At 40.5% G+C, this 21357-nt stretch overlaps 2 protein-coding genes across 4 annotated transcripts; both read left to right on the forward strand.

Moving 5' to 3' along the window:
* Positions 1-117: 117 nt before the first annotated feature.
* Positions 118-11590, forward strand: LOC114452991 (uncharacterized). The gene is made up of 9 exons (XM_028432624.1): positions 118-660; positions 887-1162; positions 1239-1568; positions 1727-1938; positions 6410-6644; positions 7905-8177; positions 8322-8639; positions 9526-9783; positions 9958-11590. Exons 1-9 carry the CDS (start codon positions 606-608, stop codon positions 10128-10130), a joined length of 2130 nt encoding a protein of 709 aa, XP_028288425.1. The 5' UTR covers positions 118-605; the 3' UTR covers positions 10131-11590.
* Positions 11591-12990: 1400 nt separating this feature from the next.
* LOC114435438 (hsp90 co-chaperone Cdc37-like) lies at positions 12991-18491 on the forward strand. 3 transcript variants are annotated; one of them, XR_003670597.1, is made up of 9 exons: positions 12991-13285; positions 14467-14763; positions 14844-14949; positions 15106-15221; positions 15300-15422; positions 16018-16200; positions 16559-16677; positions 17510-17581; positions 17703-17762. XR_003670597.1 is itself a non-coding variant. In XM_028405113.1 (8 exons), exons 1-8 carry the CDS (start codon positions 13175-13177, stop codon positions 17808-17810), a joined length of 1116 nt encoding a protein of 371 aa, XP_028260914.1. In that variant the 5' UTR covers positions 12991-13174; the 3' UTR covers positions 17811-18491. The 3 variants fall into 3 exon arrangements, 1 of the variants encoding a protein (XP_028260914.1); XR_003670596.1 differs by having other exon boundaries at positions 16559-17581; positions 17703-17779; XM_028405113.1 differs by lacking the exon at positions 16559-16677 and having other exon boundaries at positions 17703-18491.
* The last annotated feature ends 2866 nt before the right edge of the window (positions 18492-21357 follow it).

Consider the following 21357-nt stretch of genomic DNA (forward strand, 5'->3'; position numbering starts at 1 on the left):
AGGGATACATGGAAGAGACTGAAAACAGTGCAGTACCCAGTAAGGACTAATGAATAAGAGTGATTTGTAGAGTGGTATGTGAGTCTCAGTGTATGCCTGGAAAACATGGGAACACTGAGGAAATCGTGATTACAATCCAGAGGAAGTTACGGAATGTGCAGCTCTTAGGTCCATTTCCACACAATTAAAAAGCTCATTCCTCCATCCTGGAGCACCCAACCCCTCACTCTTGTTACCAGTGTTAACCCCCTCTGCAGAATTTACAAGTGTAAGTGAAGCCACCCACATGACAACTAAAATAGTGATTATTGTCATAATCCTGTTTTATTCTTTAAAAAGTGAATGTGTTGGTTTGAACTGGGACCGCCCTGAGAGACAAAGCAACATCCTGAAAGTTCCATACTTTCAGTTTCACAACTGGAAAACTTTAAAGACAATGAAAACGGAGAGAGGATGTGTGGTGTGGAAACTGGCTGCACTGCCAACATTGTTCTGCTGCTATAGAACAGCAGAAGCAGGAACACCCATGTGCATTCACTCTGACCCCCTCTGGATTTCATGTTTAACCGGTCATCACCAGATTGTTGAGGAATTACCTGGAAATAATGTTTTTCCTTGTCCTGTTGTCAATTGTGTGCATCCACCACGTGTCCAGCACTGGTAAGTGTTCTCATCTCTAGTCTTACCATTGTGATAGTGTCTGTTAGACTGATTGGCAACTTTACATGTTAGAGTACATGTTTACTGCTCTTTGTTTACTCTGATTGTCATTAAGACCTTTACTTGTTGTCTTTTAAGTGTCAGTGACGCATGAAAATATCTTTTGATAGGTTGCATGTGATGCTTTAAATAAACATGCATGATGCTTCTTTTCTGTTTCTTTCAGAAACCTGTGTACACCTACCTGCATTCACTACATCCAGAGTGGTAGTAAAACATGGTGACCCAACCAATGCAACATGCATTGTGTGTCAGTATAACTGCCGCAATGTGTCTTACTCAGGTCTGGAAGTACCCATAGGAAATTATAGTCAAGAAGAAAACGAAGCCGTGTTGAGATGGAAAGCTGACACAGTGACTGAATGGGACTTATCATTCAAATGTTATTATGTGGATAACTATAATGTCCAGTGTAGTAACACCCTGCAGGTCACGGTCTATCGTAAGTTGAACATAAATAGCCTTGCTTGTGTTGAGTGTCATCGTTCTCTACATCTTTCTCCTCTTCCATCCCACAGAGCCTCCTACAAGTGTGTCCATCAGCTTTATAAATCAAACCGAGTCAGCGCCGGGATGTGAGCAGTACTCTCTGCAGTGCACTGTACAGGGCGTAGCTCCTGTTGAAAACCTAACTGTCACCTTCTACAGAGGACACACAGAACTGGGTCAACAAAAGTCTGACAGGAAACAGAAGAAACCAGCGACAGAGGTCTTCGATCTGACCATCAACACCACTAAAGAAGATGCTGGGGCTGATTACTGGTGTGAAGCCAGGCTAGAACTGGGACCCGAAGGACCACAGCCCCCTCCTGTCATGGCGTCAGGAAAACTCTCTGCCACATTCTACTGTGAGTTTGACATTCATTAAACACACCTCAGATTTGCATTGAGCCAAAGTTGATGCTCACTGATATTGAAATCTGTATGAACATCCCTTTCCAAGATCAAAATTCCACACTGTAAATATGAAGATTTTACCTGATTGTCACGCATTAACTCTTCGTAGGCTTGGAGAGTGACCCAACCACACTCCCACCCAATAACCCAACAACCCCACCCACTGCAACAACCACAGTGTCCACCACAACAAGGCCAGCAATGACGACAACGACGACTCCAACAACACCTCCAAAGATAACCACTGATCCAAACAGCAGCACCGGCAACACATCAGTTCACAGGTGCATCATGTGCTTCATGCTTTTGTTGTTTGCTCTGGTTTAATTTCAGGTAAACTATATATTTACCCTATGTGGCTCACACCTGTGGTCAGTACAACCAGTTAGCTCTGACAGGCTGTCACAATCATCACTTTATGTCATACTTATGTTTAACCATAAGACACAAGCAGTGTTTAAATAATGGCTGCTTTTCTGCATTACACAGAACATCAGTAAATGATGTCATTTAATGAAAGGAAGGTCATAAACCATTGCTTACTGTTGTATCAAATGCTTTGATAAAGTGGCACCAGAGAAAGTTAGTGCCAGTTTGTGTGCACCAGAAATCAAAGGTCTTAATATAAATAAATTCAAATAAAATCATGTACTTTAAATAAAAGGTGTTGAACTGCTTACTAATAAAACAAGAACAACAATTTCTAATAGTTAAAGATAACAAATAATCTTTAATCTTCATGCAGCTTCTTATAAAGCACTTTTGTTGAAAATAAAAGAGCTGTCTTTAGTCTGTCTTCTGCCGTCAGCATGTTTCAGTACCTTCTGCTGACATGCATTGGGTTTTTTTTCTTTCTTTCGTTTTCTTTGCATACACTCGGTTTTGCAGAACTGAGAATATATGAAGAAGAGGTGAGGAGCTGTTAATAGAACAGTAACAGAGGCGCTGGTGTGTTGGATTTCCTGTGCGACACCAGCCTGTTAAAAAACACCTTTTCTGTTTCGTTGTGTTGGTTCTGTTCATTCTTCATGTGTCTGTCTGTGGTAAGTAAAGATATTTTCTATTCATATTTTGTTAGGCTGATGTTTGATCAGTAACAAGAACATGTCTTACACAGGGAACACATTATACACATGCTTAAAGCTGTGACAAACCTATTTTGTTTTTAAATGCCCACAGTTATCAATGCAATTTTATTATTTAGTGTATTTTACAATCAGAATTCGAGGAGCTTTACAGCACTGGAAGGCAGAGCGTGTCAGGAAAAACTGTCTTTTAACAGGAAGAAACCTTGAGCAGGATCCGGCTCACAGGGAGAACCTTCCTGCTGATGGTAAAGGAATAGAAGAGAGAGGGGAGAAACAAACACAGTATGCATCATGTGTTACAGAGGACAAACATGGCAGCTTGTCAATGTTGGCAAGCAACAAAACTATTATGCTGGTATTACAGCTGATTGATTAATTGTGCTGATAGAACAAAGAAGAGGCTGGTGCAGGCAGAAAGCATTGGTTTAGTCAGGGGCCGGACTGGAGGTCTGAATGCAGGTCGAGAGAGAGGGAAGACAGGAAACACAGTTAATGACATGACTCCAGCGTGTCCCTCAGCAGCTTAGGCCTATAGCAGCTGAGCTAAGATAAAGACTAATAGCTAAGTGTTTGTCAGCCCTTTTCTCCCTGTGGCTATATCAACAAGTGTCTATAACTATATCAACAAGTGGCCCTACACTCTACAGTTTAGACTTGATATAAACAGGAAGGTCTGAAGTCTGAAGGAGGTGGTTTCTGCTTCCCAAGTGCATGAGGTTGGTTCCACAGCAGGGCTGCCTGAAAGGCTCGTCCTCCTTTCTACTTGTATGAAATCTGGGAACTACAAGTAAACCTGCACCTGCACTGTACCTGTTCTATTGGGAATATGTGGGACTACCAGGTCCTGCAGGAATAATGGACTTTGGGGGCTGAGGGCCTTGTATGTAAGGAGGAGAACTTGAAAGTTTATTCATGATTTTTCTGGAAGCCGATGGAGAGAAGCTAAAACAGGACAGCTGTGACTGTGTAAGCAGTCATAGAAATCTGGGAATTATCTTAGAAATTATATTAGTAAAAGGAAACATATTGATTAGAGACTGGAACAATGACCTGTGTGGTCTTATGATTGTGTTATTAGCCATCTTTAGTACTTGTTGATCTGACTTTGTCTAGTGCTATCCACATGATCAATGTAATCTCTCTGTTTGTTCAAATACACAGCTTCTCTCCCAGCTATTGTTGGCTGTCTGTAGTTCCCCTCTTCCTGTCTCCACAGAGCCTCTGGAAAATGTGTTCCTCAGCTTTGTAAATCATAAATGTGTGATGTTAGAATGTCAGAAGTACAGTGTGCAGTGCACCGTACGCTCCTGTTGCAATCCTGGCTGTCACCTTCTACAGAGGACAGGCAGCACTGGGTCAACAACAGTCTGACTGAAAACAAATAAACCAGAGACAGAGGTCTTTGATCTGGCCTGTAGATGCTGGAGCTGATCACTGGTGTGAAGCCAGGCTAGAACTGGGACCTGAAGGACCAGAGGCCGCTCCGGTCATGGCATCAGGAAAACTCTCTGCCACATTCTACTGTGAGTTTTTCCAGTAAACACACCTCAGATTTGAAAGTGCTGGCTCAAGTTTGGATCAATAAGATTTTCACCTTGTAAAGTGGTGTTCACAGGTTGTAGTTGTGAAATCACAATTTTATAGATCATACTTAACTCATTATTCTATTCTATTCTATTCTATTCTATTCTATTCTATTCTATTCTATTCTCACACCTTAACTGTGGAGTTTGCGCCAACCACACAGCTGCCAACAACCACCCATATACTAATAATGTAATGATAATGTTTTACCACTAGATGGTGCTAGACTCCGGTCATTTGTGGTTTTCTCTGGGAATTGCAGGACCCTGGAGGTACCGTAGTACTTTAGGGTAATTGTTGTAGTATAGTTGTTGTATTTAAATCTAATTACTTTTTTGTTGAACTGACACCAGTAAAAATGAGAATTGAACATTTGGATGAATCAACTTTTTAGCCCACAGATAATAATCAAGGCATTATTAGTGTGTAACTATTATTCTCCAAGCCCATTTCCTCTCATTAGAAGAGCTGAACAGTTTCCAGGTCCGACTGCAAATACGTTGCATCAAATAGTGGAAAAAAACATTTCCTCATCGAAGAACTGCTGAAACCTGAAATATTAAATATGAAAGCCTAGACAGCGTTAGTATGTTGGAATATAATATCAAACATGGGCAGGTTGGAACTAGCAAAAAAATGCAATCACAGCAGTAGACATGATAGAGACACTGGAAACTGTATTTGAAACAATCTAATAAAATCCATAAAGATCTAAGTGTTACTGGTGTTAGTGGGTTAGTAGAGACATCAGTGTTGCTCACACAGAAACATGGTGGTAAGCAGCCTTATGAGAGTCTAATAAACATACACATATTCTCTCCACATTAAAAAGAGAGCTCCATACGATTGATAGTTCTTTGATATAACCTCAGTGAAAACACATTAGAAAACCTGACATTACTTGCGGCGCTCGTGCTTGTTAAGTGTGGTAATAGTTTCCTGGAAATCCCCCTGAAGTTTCCACCTCAGCTCAGAGGCTGTGTCACTTTCACTTCTGTTCAGGTTACAGTTTACATGAAATGTGTTTGAGGGCATGGATATTGTTGTCATTGCAAATGCATGTCTAAGTTTAGACTCTCAACATTTTACTTTCATTTTTAATAATCCACCAAATGAAAGGTGATTTAAAGCCCATTTGGTTCTAACTAAGAGAGATACAAACTAATAAAATAACAGGTAGATTAGAGTCCTGACAGGTAACACTCGTTTGTTTCTGATGACTAAGTGTGAACCACAATGGTGGTATACACCCTTCTCTTCCTCCGAAGAACCAGTAGAGTTACTCAGGAAGTCTTGTTCCTAACCTCACAGGGTTCACTGCATTATTTGACTACAGTCAAATGACAAAGCAGCCTCTTTTCAAGAAGAAATCCATTCCCACCATCACTGTGGATGTTTCTGGTTTGAGAAATACATGACCCCTCTGGTCCAGACTGTAGAACATGGTTTTCTGTGCTTGGTCTTCTTGGTGTAACAGGCGGCTGCTCCTCTGTTCCACAGACTGACAGACCATTGAAATATCTTTTGCTTCTGATATGGGAGTCTGCTTACTCTGGCTACAGGCCCATGAATGAAGGCACAGACAAAAACATACCAAACAAAAACAGTCAGAGATCATTCTTTTTCTGGACCAGACTGTGAAGAAATGAAAGGAAAGTCTTTGCACTTGGAGCCACGCTGTAAAGCAGAGGAAGGGCCGCACAGGAAGGAGATACACAGGGCCATAAGAACTGGACTTGAACACGCTGTGTGTGTGTGTGTGTGTGTGTGTGTGTGTGTGTGTGTGTTATTCCTAAACAAATAATTAAGATTTTACACATGAGGTATAGCCTGCCACAATTTACAATTTTAAGTAGATTGCAAATCAAGGCTACTTTTTTTTCCATAGTGTGTGTGTGTGTGTGTGTGTGTGTGTGTGTGTGTGTGTGTGTGTGTGTGTGTGTGTGTGTCAGCAACAGGCGGGGCTGCAGTGCAGGGTATTTAAGGTGACTCGGGGTAGCCTATGTGTGTTCACACGTCCTCTGCTGGAAATTTCCCAAAATTATATATAGCCTAATTTATTGTGACATTTTTAGTAACAGGGGTCGCAGCAGTGCGCGGCGCAGCGCCACTGAAGGCAGCTTAGAAAATGGCAAAGGGCGGGTCCTCCGCTGGATATTTATTCTTCTTCTTCGTTTTACTTTCGGATTCAGACAGACCTCTCTCCACCAGCCTGGGAGCAGCGGGTTTTCTTGTTTCATCAGCGAACATTCATTCATAATCCGCCTGGAAGAGGAAATATGTCTTCTCTTTACATCTGTCTGGTTGTGTGTCTGTGGAGTTCTCTGCGCGGCTTCCATGTGTCCGCCAACTGCAGTGAGTGCTCCGTTATACCCGCCTCTCCTTGTTGAAACCGTTTCATCTCATACTAATCATTCGTTTGTGCCAGACTAATGTATAATGTGGCCTGTGATCGGATAAGTTATTGATTGATTGCTCTTCACAGTGTCGTGTAGACGGCTGCACACACTCTTCTCCTGAGTTCTGATTTGTTGTGAGCCTTTTACTTCAGCATGTTGGACCTGTGTACTTTTTTAGGGCTTTTTTTTTTAGAGTGGTGCATCTGTGGCACTTCAAGTGTGGCCCTGTGTGTGCTCACACAGTATCAGCAAGACACAATGAAAGGTCCACTAAAAATGAAAATAAAAGACCTGCTCCTGTGCCTGGGTGTGTTAGTGCTCTGTAGCACGGGGGCAGCAGGTCTATGGGGGTCTGAAACAGAGGTTTTTCTGTTGATTTTTTAGAAGGGTGCGGGCAGAAGACAAAGAATCTTCAAAGCAGTCTAGACCCAGATAGCAAGGGAATGTGGCCCACTTCTGGCATTGATACAGCACTGGTGGCCTTCCTCTGGCCCTGATGAAGTGGATGTGAAACTTTTGTGGCCCTCGTGTAAAATAAACGTGGCTCAAAATTCCCAAATTTAATGTGGGCCTCTTTTGGCTGAGATGTGTTTTCCTTTAAATTGTATTCTGTATGTGGCCCTAAAGTGGTATAAGTATTTGGCTCATTTTGGTGGGATGTGGCTATGGTCTGGCTCAGATGTGGCAAACGGATGTGGATCACCTTCACATTCCACACCATAAGTGGGCCTGATAAGAGCTCTGGAGTGAGCCAGATTTGGGCCCCACTAATTTTGCTATCTGGGGACTGTCCATTGAATTTTTATGATTCAATTCATTGAGTAAAAATAAAGGGCATGTTGAACATGTGATGACCTTTTTTTTTACAGTTGGGTCTCTCATTAGTTCGAAGAGCCCACCAAAGAGACTTAATCAAGTCAACCATTGTGGGCTTTCTTCAGCCAGATAGTTGTGAAAATTGGGCTCAGTTCTTTAGATTTGGTCCAGATTTGTTTCAACTATGAGTTTCTATTTCAGTCCACAATGTATTTATTATAGATCAATGCAGCAAGTGGGAAGTTATAATAACAGCTGTATGAGCAGAACGCATTAGGAATAAATATGTCTCTCTAACTTATTTTTAACATCAGTGCTGTTTTCTGTGCCCTGAAAAAGACGTCTCTTTATCTGTTGCTCTTTCACATTGTTTAAATATATATTTTTTTGTTTCTTACAGATGAAACCTGCACAGATAAACCTGTATTCACTCCACCTAGACTGGCGGTGATGTATGGAGATCCATTTTCTATGACATGCCAAGTGTGTAAGCAAGACTGCGACGAAGACTCTCCTTTAGGTGTGGAAACACCCATAGGAGTTAAAAAACAAAACGGAACCGAGGTACTATGGACGGTTGATAAAACCACTGAATGGGATATGAGGCCCAAGTGCTATTATGAGAATAACGATGGTGTCCAGTGTTGTACCACCGCATCTGTAATTGTCTACCGTAAGTAAGCTCAGGCTTTTGTTGCCATTGTAACAACTAAATTTAAAATTTGCATATACACCTTAATTTATGCTCTGCCAGCTGTTGGCGACTGCCTCTAACTTGCTCTGTCTGTATCTCTACATCTTCTTCCTGTCTCCACAGAGCCTCCAGTAAATGTCTCCATCAGATTTGTAAATCACAGCGGGCCGTTGTTGGCAGGACACCAGTACACTGTGCAGTGCACTGTACAGGACGTAGCTCCTGTAGGAAACCTGATTGTGACTTTCTACAGAGGAGAGACAGAACTGGGTCAACAACGCTCTGACATGAAACAGAAGAAACCTGTGACAGAGGTCTTAACGTGGACGATCTACGCCAGGGAAGAAGATGGGGAAGCCAGTTACTGGTGTAAAGCTAAGTTGGCTCTGGAATCTAAAGAACCGTTCGTGGATTCAGAGAATCTCATTACCACAGTCCACTGTGAGTCTCACCCACTGAATCATACATCTACGTGTTATGTTGCTGGATCCTTTCATCTGTTCCCTCTTCCATTCAGTATTTTTATATTGGCTGCCTCAGTGTGTTGCAGTTCCTCTCTGCTCTACAGACAATGATAGCCTATTTATTTATCATAGATTCAGACTCACAGGCTTAGTCTTTAGTTCTCTCGTATTAATGCTTTGTCCATGTCAAAATCTAAGATCTCTCTGTGCACTGTCTGGTCACCACCATTAGGAACTCAAGTTCTGAATATGGTGACACTGACTACTGTGAATTTTCCAAGTTGTGTAAAGGCATAGTCAGCTTTGTGTTTGCAAACTTCTGACGCACAGGAATTGTGATATGTAGTGGATCATAGATCATAGTGGCTAAACATGAGGTCAGTCTAAGTATTATAAGCTTAGTTACCCATATAATTATAGTTGTAATCATGATCATTGATACATTTGGATGCAGGTTCCATTTCAGTGTTGTATCTATTATAGGTAATGGCTGACACGTACCCAGATAGCCTAAGTGTAATTTCCTCTCACCTCTAGACATGTTTAGGTTGTCTGTTTGAAACAATTCAAACAGTTTTACGGTTTTACAAAACGTCCAATTTGTCACACGGATGCCCTCTTGAGTGCTTTGATAAACACTGTGACCTCACATTTGTCTCTTGTGAAAGTATCCCAAGAACACTTGTGAAGTGTCTTCAACTCATTCCACTTACATACATACGTTATAATTGAATGTTCTACACACTCTCTGATCAAAATATAGTAAACCTAAAAGTAAAAGTACAGCTGACTGTTTCAGGAAAGTAGGTGCTTTCCAATTTTCCAAATTGTTTCTCTTTTGCTGAAATGTTTATGTTTCACAGATGGACCGCAGGTGCCAACCAACACAAGAGTGATCAAAATCACAGAGGGAAGCCCCCTGTACCTGGACTGCTCAGCTAAGGGAAACCCCAGCCCTACATATGCCTGGATGGTCCCCCCCAAAGTCCACCCAGAGTCCTCCCATGACGGCGCTGATCTCACTATCCAAACTGTCAGTTTTGACCATGCAGGGGATTATAGCTGTAATGTCAGAAACACTGTGGGGAATGTCACTAGGACCTTCAGAGTGGAAGTGCAAGGTGAGTTTGTGTCATATCCAGTGCTCAGGCTTATGACATGATGACGTCAGTGGAAAGTTAGTCACTGACGAGCAGCAATAAGATGACGATACAAAGCCGAGGAGGAAGTTCACTGTGACTGTTTCCTTATTTTTAGTTTGTTCATATTTTCTGTTCCTCTTTTTTTTCCTGCAGTCAATCTCACCCCATACATCATCTCTGCCGTGGTTATAGCTGCTGTTCTGCTATTCGGTGGCCTGTTCATTGGACTGCTCATTTTCTACAGGCGCTACAAAATGGGACAATACAACCTGAAGGATGTATTTCGTTTACAGACACGGCATGTAGCCGTCCCGGTTGATGGGTAAATCTACTGAGAGGCGTGAAATGTGAATGAACAGTCTGGAGCTGCTGCTTTGACAATAGCTGCAGAGTTAAAGCCACAACGGAGCCAAGAATTGACCTGTACTTTCCTCTGAAACGCTGAATCGCTGGAACTGTGACTGTATGCCTGTCTCTGCTGACAATAAGGAACAAGATAAAGTGCCAAAAAACAAACAGAATTTTAGAAAGTAGGTCAAGTGACAGTTGGGTAACATAAGCAGAACAGAAGAAGTTACTTCCTTTAAAACAGAGAACTTAGAACTTACGTATCAACAGTACATAAGGTGCAGGTTTAACAGTGTGAAGGAGAGACGCAGCTTGGATTATTAACTGATTTCAAAATGTATTTATATTCACTTTGTGGACCGCATATGCACACCAATGTCTTTTTTCAGTTTTTTTCTACGTAGTCAAGGAAGTTCAGTCAATCAAAGTAAAGAACTGTCGCCTCACAGCACGAAGGTTCCCCTTTGTGTGTGGGGTTTGCACGCTCTACCTGTGTACTCCGGCTTCCTCCCACATTCTAAAGATGTGCTTGTTAGGTTGATTGGTCACTCTGAATTTGCCCTGCGATGGACTGGTGACCTGTCCAGAGTGTACCCCGATGGATCATGAAAGGCAGAGCCATCTACTGCTACATCTGCATTCAGAGCGTTGCTGAACCAGCTTGATTGGAACCGGACTAAACTTACGGCTGTACAGAGGAGGCTTAAACAGCTGATTTGGACACTGTAGGTTTTGTTAGGGAGTATTTTCAGCTGTTGGCAGCCGGCCCTCTGCACATGAGACTCACGCTTCACTAAAATGAACACTGTAGCCTCAGTTGGATATGCTGTGAATGATAGTTTTGAAAATGAACATCAGGTTCTCTGCAGGGTTCTTTGGGGCCCTGATGAGTGGCTTCTGGTTGTGTGTCATTATTGATTTCATGCTATTGTTATGTTACATCTTAGTATTTGAATACAATTGAAATGAATGAGCACATTCACAGAAAGGTTTATCTCTGTAGACAAAACACACATTTGTGAATATAAATCAACAATTGCTGTTGTTGCAGATGACAGGTTACATTATCCAGAGGACAACATTTTAAGCACTTGTGTTTGACATTAATATTTCCACTATTGCTTCTGCTGCTTCTTACATTTTCATTTTTGTCTGTATTTACTGGTGTACTATTTATATGAAGCCAAACACCCTGATGTGCTGATTCTCACACTAAAGGCCTTAGTGAACCACAGAAAGGTCGAGAAAGGCATCACCATAACCCACAGCTGGTAAATAAGCAACTGTGTCGTGTACGCGTTTGTAGTCGGTTACATTACGGTTTGTTAGCAGACTGAAAAAGGAGGAACTACAAGCAAGACCATTACATTATAAGCTCCACACTGGAACGTGTGTGTTTATTTTTAAAAAAGTGAATAAACAATGATTTGTATGTGAATGATTTGTATGTGTTTTTGAAGTGCCATTCTATAATATAGATTAGATCAGACTTACTGAGATTTAAAGCAGATTAAGACCACAGAAACGCTGCTAAACTCAGTATATATATATAGATATGTAATTATACCGTTGTTGTTTATGAGGTTCTTCTTCTCTAGTTTATTCAGGCTTCACCAGGCTCCACTGCAGAAGTGGTGTGCAGGGTGGAGTAAGTAAATACCTACTTTGATTTGTTTTTACTGCTCCTCTATTCATTCCCTTCACAGGAAGAAAGGCAGTGACTGGAATGAGCCAAAGAGGACAAGCAGGACGGTTTATCTTATTCTTGAATGCTGAAAATAAATAGATGAACACATTCCTCTCATAGCTGATGAAATCCAAACTGCACTGATATCCAAATATGCCCTCATTTCTTAGCTGCATGCTTTAGATCCTGCTGCTCCTTCACTCTTGTCTTTATAGGCAAGTAGTTAATTTAATGGTCTGTAAATGTAAATATTCCAGATGATTTTACTGTGCTGATGTTTAGTAGTTTTTATCCTTTTATAAAGGTTTATTTTTCAAACAAAAAGTTCACTAACCCCCTGGAGTCATGTGTATAATGGTCCGTTTTAGACAACTTTTGAATTTTATCTTTATATTTCAGCTTAAAAATGGTTCACCTTCTTTGTTTGTTGTTTGTTGTTGTTTGTTTGGTGTCATTCTTTTCAGTACAACCTCACAAGTGTGACTATGGTGTTATTTTTTCTTTTTAGCATACTGTGTTAACACACTGGGCCTAAAATCACACAAAAAATATAAAATCCGAGTGGGAAAAAGTTCGATTTTTTTGCTGTGCAAACCACAAACAGGTTTAAGAAGACTATAAGACCGGCAAAAAAGGATTAAAATGCAGTCTTTAAAGCCAGGGACTGACACGCCAGCAGAGATAAACTGCGGACCTCATTTCTTGTGAGACCCCCCAAAGTCATAACTGACTTTTCCTGTGGTGGTAGAATTACTGTGCGGCTGCTTCTGTGCGTGTTTAGTGTTATCATAGCCCCATCACTGATAACACTTCCCCAGGAAGCCCTTATTGGCCTGGTGCCTGGAACTCAGAGCCTCCTGGGTTCCTTATTGTGTAAAACAGTTCACACTTGCGATTATACAAGTGTGTGGGGCATGTTAACCCTTCATATAGGCGCCCATCAGTAAAGCGGGCTAAAGTCATAGTTGATTAAAATCCTACGCCAACAGTCCATCAATAAGATGTATGAGTTTTGTATTGACGGTGTTTTAATATTCATTAGAGTCGTAATTATTTTATGAGCTGGCTGTATATATGTAAGACACGTGCGCAGCCACAAAAACGTAAACATATGAACGCTCGCGCTCCATGATGACGTGCGTGATGGGCTTCACGGCGCGCGGTGCTGCAGACGTAAAGAGGATTTCTGTAAACTGCTTTCTGCTTCTAAGAGGATTAAAAAACAACACTTTGACTTGTTTCCTCTCTCCTCCGATGTTTTACCGGTTGCGCAGCGTCTCGACCGAACAACCCCAGCGTTTCTTTCTGTCGTAACCGTAACTGAAGTCGGTGAAGATGAGCAGCGGCGTCGACTACAGCTCCTGGGACCACATCTATGTGTCAGACGACGAAGATGTCACCAGTCCGTTTGTGGACACCGCCAGTTTATTCAGAATGAGACACCGGGTCAGCAGTGAGACTTGTGCTAGACGTGAAGTCTGGAGTCTTGTACCTGGTTAGTTTTACCTGTAGACGTGTTTTTTCCCCTCGTAGACAAACTAAAGGGGTCTACACAGAGTTTGTCCAGCAGCTGTTAGACCTAGCTTAGATGCTATAGACCAGAAACACACTGGCTCACATCTGACATAAAGAGGGAAACAACAAAAAATCAACCTACTGATCACATACTAAATACTAAAATCACAAAAATGAACACCAAAAATACCTCAAATATATTTTGTTGACTTTTTTGTGTCAAAGGGACTAGAGACATAAAGTATTTTATTTTTATTTTTTCTTCTTTTTTTTTCAAAACGGACACTAATTAATCTATAATGTATCACATGCATACTGTAGACCTTGGAGATGATAAATTACTTTTACCTCAAGGTCTGGCTCATTCCAGAGAAGTCTTCTGCTGTACTGACAGCTGCCAGCACTTATCTGACTCCATTCCCTTCAAAGACCATGATATGCATTTGAAACATTTGCTTTATTTTTATCTGTAATCTTGGGGACAGCCCTCATAAATGCATATATTGGCTGATCATTGTGTTTTTATTTCCACTCTTAAACGCAGAGGAGTGGAAATAAGATGAGTTCCCTGGACAAGCTCTGTTTGTTGACTCATGTAGCTGTAACATGTCTTGCAAAGTTCTAAAGTGAGTCATTGTCTGTCTGACATTCATCATTTTATTTCTCTTGCTCATTTCTGTTTTTCCCAGATTTTTATATTCTGACTCAAACTTGAAAAAGAATGTGTGGCTCAAATAGTTTGTATGTTAGGGACTGGCACAGCCAGGAACAAAAGGGTCAGGTTCACAGATTATTTTGCGAAGTTTGTCAATGTACAATTATGGGCACTTACATGTTAAAAAATTTGCAGTGTCCAGATACAATCATTAATTACACTTTTCTGGCTCTGCCACCAAAATGTATTCAGATCCTGTCATACTCACAGTACAGGGTACTTGTTTCATCTGATGTCATTATCAAGCATCTCCTTACTACCTGATCCTCTTGGCTCTCATATTCTTCTCACTCTTTTATTTGTGGTCAGTTCATTTTTTCCACCTGCTGCCATCTCTGTCTCATGTTTCTTTTTTATTCATCTTTTTGCCTCCATGCTGTCTGGGTCACCACAACAGACCCGGCTAGCGAGAACGACTGAGTTTGAGCAGCGAGGTGAAGATCTGGAAAATAACTTTGCAGAGTGCAAGAGGTTATTAGATGAAGCCCTGCAACGCCTTAAAGACCTAGAAAATGGACAGATGGAGGAGGAGGAAGATGAGAAGAGAGAAGCTGAGCTGAAGAAAGTCCAGGCTGAAGTGAAAAAACTGAAGAAAGATGAGGAGTCATTTAAGAAAATGATAGAAAAATACAGGAAAGAACAAAAGAAACAACCCTGGAATGTAGACACTATCAGCACAGAAGGGTTCAGCAAGGTAACATGGTGGTAACATCAGAGGATTTATCTGATGTATCAGTATTCTGATTCAGTTCTCCCCTTTGTTTTGGTTTCTAGAGTGTACTCAACATCAAGCCTGTGACAGAGGAAGAGACTGCAGAGGAAAAGGTGGAGAAGCACAAAACCTTTGTGGAGAAGTATGGAAATGAAATCAAACACTTTGGTAAGTTTTTGTTTCAATGGAACTTTCCACTGCTCCCAGTCCTTCTCCAGAGGTGCTGCTTTGTCATGGTGTTTACACTTTACACTTTTGTGTGATTGTAAACAGAAATGTCGAAGAGTTTCTGTTAACAATGAAACATCATAATACATTTATCAGGGATGCTGCGGCGGTGGGATGACAGTCAGAAGTATCTGTCAGACAACCCACATCTGGTGTGTGAAGAGACGGCCAATTGCCTTGTTGTCATCTGTATTGACTTTGAGATAGAGGAGGTGAGTGCTGTGTGAAGGGTTTGTATGTGTGTTCAGAAGCCATATAGAGCTAGTATTGAACTCATTATGTGCTTGTAGAAACACGCACTTATGGAGCAGGTAGCCCACCAAGCCATCGTCATGCAGTTCATCCTGGACCTGGCTCGGTCACTGAAGGTTGATCCAAGAGGCTGCTTCAGACAATTCTTCTCAAACATCAAGGTCTGTATAATGTAAAATGGCTTTTATGGTTTAGTGGGTTTTATGCAAATTAGAGACAAGCAAGGACAGGACATGGTAATCACTATAGTTACACCCGAAGCTTGAACTCTCACTGGAATTCCCCACATCCTCCTATGATAAGCATGATGTAATCATGAAACTGCTCACAGCGAAGTCATTCATGAGAAATATATCAGAAGTAAAAACAGCATGTTGCTGTGGATACAAACTTAATGTTCCTGTAACTGGTTCATGCTAAGGACAACGAGGCACTATATATTACTTGTATAACAGTTCAAATGCAGTTGGATGGGATGTTAGATGCTACATATTCACTATGACTGAACTATGACAGTAAAACCTATGCTTGGCTTACACACATGTGACTTGCACTTGAAGTTTATCTTAATGTAAATGTCATCCATCCACAGATGATTAATATTCTTTGTTTTAAAGTGAAACTGCCGAACTAATCGGTTGCTATCGGATTGTAAAGAGAAGTTACACTAATTAACAAAAAGTGCATCAGAATGAAATCTCCTACCCTACCTTTAAGGGTAGTGTTTTGATTCTGATGTTTTCATGTCAATGTCAGACTGCAGAGAAGCCATACCTAGATGCTTTCGACAAAGAGCTGGACTTGCTGAAGGAACGGGTCCGCAGTTGTGCGAAGATGCGCATGGAAAACGCAATGAAGGAGCTGGAAGAGGAAGAAAGGCAAAAGAGACTGGGCCCAGGAGGTTTAGACCCTGTAGAGGTCTATGAATCACTCCCAAAGGTATGACAGATGACTTACTTTTGGGTGAAGTCATTTTATTTTTTTTCAGTGGGGAGTCAAAATACTAACACGATGAAACATTGGACCAAATAATGATGACAAAAAGCACAATGAGTGGTTCATACAGAGTATTTCCCAAAAAATATGGTGTTTTTAGCCACCAAATATTTAAAGAGAAAAACCACTTCCTTTAACCCTGATGTTCCTTAAAATAATCTTGAGGCTTTTTTTAAGTTTCTAGGAATATTGTAGCAAATACTGTATTATTTGTTTTCTTAACACAGAAACTGAAACTATTTGTATTTTTTGGAATTTTCTTGAACTTCTAATTTCTATTTCACATGAGGTAATTTCCCAGCACAAAAGGGGAATCTATGGTTACAGTGGAGGGTTGAACACATGAATGCTGTGATCTTGCTACACAGCTGCTGGCTGGCTGTACACTTCAGCATAGCCTCTTCAATGTGCATTTCTCAGGTAGATAATTAACAAGTGTTTGTTGTCCTGCCCCCTGTCCTCTGGGGCTTTGAGAGAACACGGTCTTCATTACATCTAGTTTACACAGCACACCAAATTACACACTTTGTTTTGTTGTACAGGCTAAAGCTACAAGCTTCAAATGTCAATACTGATCAATACATACATGCTTGCATTAAGACACTTGCATTAGCCAGTGTCTTGATTAGAAAGATTAGAATCAGTAGTGTAAACAAAGCCTAAATTATTTATATATATATTTTCTTCACACTCTTCTACACAAATATTTTAAAGACACATTCATCATCAAAGCCAGGATATCGCAAGCATAAACTGGTGAAGAGAGAAAATTGTCCTGTCTGTAATAAGCCACAATATATGGTACTGTGTCTTCTTTTCTGTACTCGAACGTGTGAGGGCAGTATTTGGTGCAAAGAAATGCACTGTTTTCAGTGCAAATGTCAGATCCTTGTAAGGTTTAACGGTAATGTTTGCGGATACTTGATGTCAACGGTGTTGCTACAGTATTTGGATGATCAGGGAAGTCAGTATAAGTCAGCAGAAATGACTCTTGGCAGACATGAGCTCTCTGTGCAAGGTAAATAACATTATCTTCTGAGATTACACATACACAACTACTCTTTTAGTTACATTTTAAGTTGATGTTATTTGTATAATTAAATTAGGTTTAATAATTTGGATCATGTGAATCCATAAAATTGAAGAAGTTCAGTCATCACAATTAAAGCTTTAGTGACTCTCAGATTCTGCAAGTTGCAGTCAGCTTAGTAAGTTTATTGCACCATATCAGTGACTTGATTGTGTCTCCTAGGAAATACAGAGGAGTTTTGATGAGAAGAATATTCAGATGCTACAGGAAGCTATGAATAAGCTAGACGTTGAGGTGAGTGTGTCTCACTTTAAAATGAAAAAAATCCATAAATGTTAATTTAAAACAATGAGCTCAAAATGGCTTCAGTGTTTTTTTTATATTCACTCTGCCTTTAAATTGTTTTTCTCTACAGGAAGGAAAATACCACCTTAAAAGGTGCATTGATTCTGGGCTGTGGGTCCCTGAATCAGGGGAGGGTGAGGATGAAGATGATGAGAGTGAGGATAGTGATGAAGATTGAAAATAATTAATGAAATATAAAATCTTCCTAAAACATCCTTTTTGTTTTTTTAAGTAGGTTGTAGCAGCTCTGTTTGTAAAAGTCTAGTGGCATGAGTTTGCAGGTGTTTTGGAAACTACCTATAATGGCAAACAACACCTTTGGAAAAAATCTGTCATACTATGAAATCTATTGGCACAGAATCAAATCTGTCTGTATTATTGAATAACGTGGCAATATAGGCAATGTCAAAATGTAATTTAAACATTGCCTATATAAATATTTGAAAACATCTCAATTTGATGCAACCAAGACAACAACTTCAGAGGGTTAGATATGCTTTAGTTTGGTCCTTTTACACCAGCATCACTCATGAACCTTATGACAGATTACACAGCTACAAACATCATGAGATGTCAGAAGCATTGCCTCACACTGCTAAGTAATGAAAATCAGATGTATGTACAAATGTCACATTCTCAGAGGTCAGTTTTTCTGCCCAGCTGACTCTGCCCTCTGTGGTCAACAGCGCCACCTCATGTCTGGTTGTGGTAATGATTTAATCAAGATTGAAAATAATCAAGTCTACAGATATATTTGTCAAACTGCTGACATCTGTGAGTAAGTCAGACAGTTGTTTTTCAGTATTAATACAAAGTGTGACCTTGATAATTTCAGTAGAGTGGGGTATATGCATTAATCTTTTCTTGATCAATTGATTCTTTTATGAAGTTAAAAAGAAGTGTAAATCTTGTAGAGAATGATATAAACAATTTGTTACTTATAGATAGTTTACTTATTGATAAAAGATCAATCAGGATCATTTCAGCTCCTACATGATTGTAAAGATTTTGTTTGTTCACCTGAATGTTGGTCCATGTTCACCTTTGCCACTTGAAACATAAGCCATGTCAGAACATCTTACAGTTTTTGGAAATACTTTTCAATTAGTTTTACAGGTACGTTTTATTTTGTATTTGTCTTTGTGACTGTTTTATGTTGTGATTTAGTATTTCCTCAATAAACCTAGCATATTTTGTCTTATACAAACAGTTTTCCACTCTTTTCTCTGATTACTGGCTCCTTTCAGTGCCACACTTGTCTCTCCATCTCTCACTCTTTCACTTGCATAATTAATTGCTATGTTGCTCTCTCCCGGTCTCCCCTTCATAATTAATTTGTGGGTTTGATTTAGTGGTCTGTGCAGGATTTTTTTGTCAGGCAAAGCTTCTTTGTGCAGTCACTTTGTAAATAGGAAACGATCAGCGCAGGTCTGGGGCATAAATCAAATCCAGATAATGCCTATAAAAGCTGATGGGAGAGTAACACAATGTCGTCATAACTTCATGCACGACTGCCTCAGATTTGTTGGTCAGTTTAAAGTGTGTGGTATTGTATAAGTCCAAAATAGATTTAGAGGGTATTCTGCGGTTATTTTAAATCTGTCTCAAGAAGTTAAGACTGGCAAATTATGTCCTTAATCAATTAAATAATCAATCGTCTCCTCCTCCTTCTTTTCAAGCAGATTCGTTAATATCTCCTGCTTCCATTTCCAACAAAAAGGGTTTTCTTGTTCTTGTTTTTCTTTCAGATTTTTGCACCAAACAATGAATTACTGAATTAATAATTTTATCAGCTGATTAATCTAATAATTGAAATCTGCTTTCCAACTGTCAGAATCCATGCTTTAGGATTTCAAACGGATAAATATAACACATGTCCTTGATTGGTTGTAAAGGGAGGTAGCAAAGAGGAGAATGAAAGCGAGAAACAGGAGACATAAATGCGCATTGTGATTTTTATTTTTTTATTTTTTATGAGGTGTGTGTCTCAGTATAGAATCTGCTCTGTGTTTGACTGTGTATGATGAGAGAAATGATGCCTGACTATTAAAGCAGATGGTTGGTGTGTGGCTGCTAATAAGAGAAGAAAAAAGGCATTGCCAGGAAGAAAAAAAAAAGGCAGGGGTGCCGATGGAGAGAGGAGGAGCGGAGACTGTTGTATGGGATTAATGGACACACTGTGTGTCTGTGAGGGAGGGAGGGGAGATGGGCTTCTCCATGGAGGCTGTGGTGGTGGGAGGGGGTGGCTGGGGGAGACCACTGTGGCAGGGGAGAGGGAAAGGAAAGACGGGGAGGGAGGGAAGCTGGTAAAGCCGCGGATATTCATGAAAACGCCAAGTGTTTTTCTTCCCTCTCACTGTGGTGATACACCACTATGTCTGCAGAAAGACAGAGACAGCGGGGAAGAGAGAAGGGGAGGGAGACAAGTGAACCGAAGATTAAACCAGGCCCATCTTGCCATTGATCTTCAGACGATCAAGGTGAGTGTGTTTTTATTCTTACATCCTGCAGCCAGGCTTGAGTGTGTGTGCATGTGTTTCTGTCTGACACATACCGCTTGCACTGTGTGTATAGACAGGCATGATAGCAGGGCAGTCCTCATGTATGCATGGTTAAATGTGTGTGTGTGGTTTTTATATATTTATATTTGGGTGTTTTGTAACAGAACAGCAGGCTGGTATTTGAGCTGCATATTGATGCATTGCTGCTTGGTTTTTATAAGCTTCTTTATATGTAGTGAAGGTGGTACTGGTTGCAGCTGTGGTGTTTGTATGTGCTGAAATGTGCATATATATGTCACTGTGTCACTATGCATTTGTTGATTTCTTCAGACAGACCTGTTTGTTCCCTGCTGACTGTAGTGTGGAAGTCCTTTCGTTGAAAGGGTGTGTTCTTGGTGACCCTGGTAAAAGTCAGCTCCTCCACTATCTGTCTGTGCACCAGCTCAATCACAAAACACTCCGATATGCTGAATCTGTCCTATCCAATGGAATTAGGTCAGCTTGGACTGCTCGGAGTAATTATATAACATCAGAGAGCTTTGGTGTTGCAGTATCTGCTCAGAATTAGCCACTCTGTAGGTACAGCTCCTACATAGCCTCAACAGCCAAAATATTTCCTGACTAATCATTTCCTAGAAATTTAGCCTAAAAATTACAGTATTAATTAGTCATTTATTAGTTAAAATGTACTGTATCTACAAGGTGAGTACTGAGTATGTTGACAAAATGATCACTTCACTCAATGACTCATCAGGTGAATCTTTGTATGAAAACAGGACTGTGAGTTCTGAAACGAGGAAGGAATGATGACTCAAAGAGAAAATTAGCTGAAGGCATTCAGTTCTTGTTCATACTAACTCTTCATCTCTGTTTTCTTCACAGGGGAGACAAATTTGAAGATGGATCTGTCCAAATCTAAAAAGGATCTATGCACATTTTAGAGCTCTCAGATGAGGCAGATGAGGTCCCACTCAGCATCTCTTCAGCAGAATTTGGACCCATCGGGATCTGGAAAACTGACCTGAGACAGGAGAGACCTGATGAAGATTTCTCTACTCTCCTTTTGGATTTTGGATCTTTGAGTGATGGAAATGTACATTCATGTGGGATCTGGCTTATAACAGAAACGTCATGTAAATTCTCAAAAGTGGATAAGTATTTAGAAAACTTTTTGGTATCAGTGACATCATGCACTCTGACGCGGCTCGTTTGGCATAACAAAGA

The sequence above is a fragment of the Parambassis ranga genome, chromosome 1 (genome assembly GCF_900634625.1).
Source record: "Parambassis ranga chromosome 1, fParRan2.1, whole genome shotgun sequence".
NCBI classification, from domain to species: Eukaryota; Metazoa; Chordata; class Actinopteri; family Ambassidae; genus Parambassis; species Parambassis ranga.

Excerpts from the sequence above, each read along its gene's own strand:
- LOC114435438 (XM_028405113.1), top strand. The coding sequence starts at position 13,175 with ATGAGCAGCGGCGTCGACTACAGCTCCTGGGACCACATCTATGTGTCA. Across the intron at positions 14,950-15,105 it reads AAATGAAATCAAACACTTTG|GGATGCTGCGGCGGTGGGAT; the intron begins GTAAGTTTTTGT and ends TACATTTATCAG. Across the intron at positions 16,201-17,509 it reads TCTATGAATCACTCCCAAAG|GAAATACAGAGGAGTTTTGA; the intron begins GTATGACAGATG and ends TGTGTCTCCTAG.
- LOC114452991 (XM_028432624.1), top strand. The coding sequence starts at position 606 with ATGTTTTTCCTTGTCCTGTTGTCAATTGTGTGCATCCACCACGTGTCC. Across the intron at positions 1,569-1,726 it reads ACTCTCTGCCACATTCTACT|GCTTGGAGAGTGACCCAACC; the intron begins GTGAGTTTGACA and ends AACTCTTCGTAG. Across the intron at positions 6,645-7,904 it reads CCATGTGTCCGCCAACTGCA|ATGAAACCTGCACAGATAAA; the intron begins GTGAGTGCTCCG and ends TGTTTCTTACAG.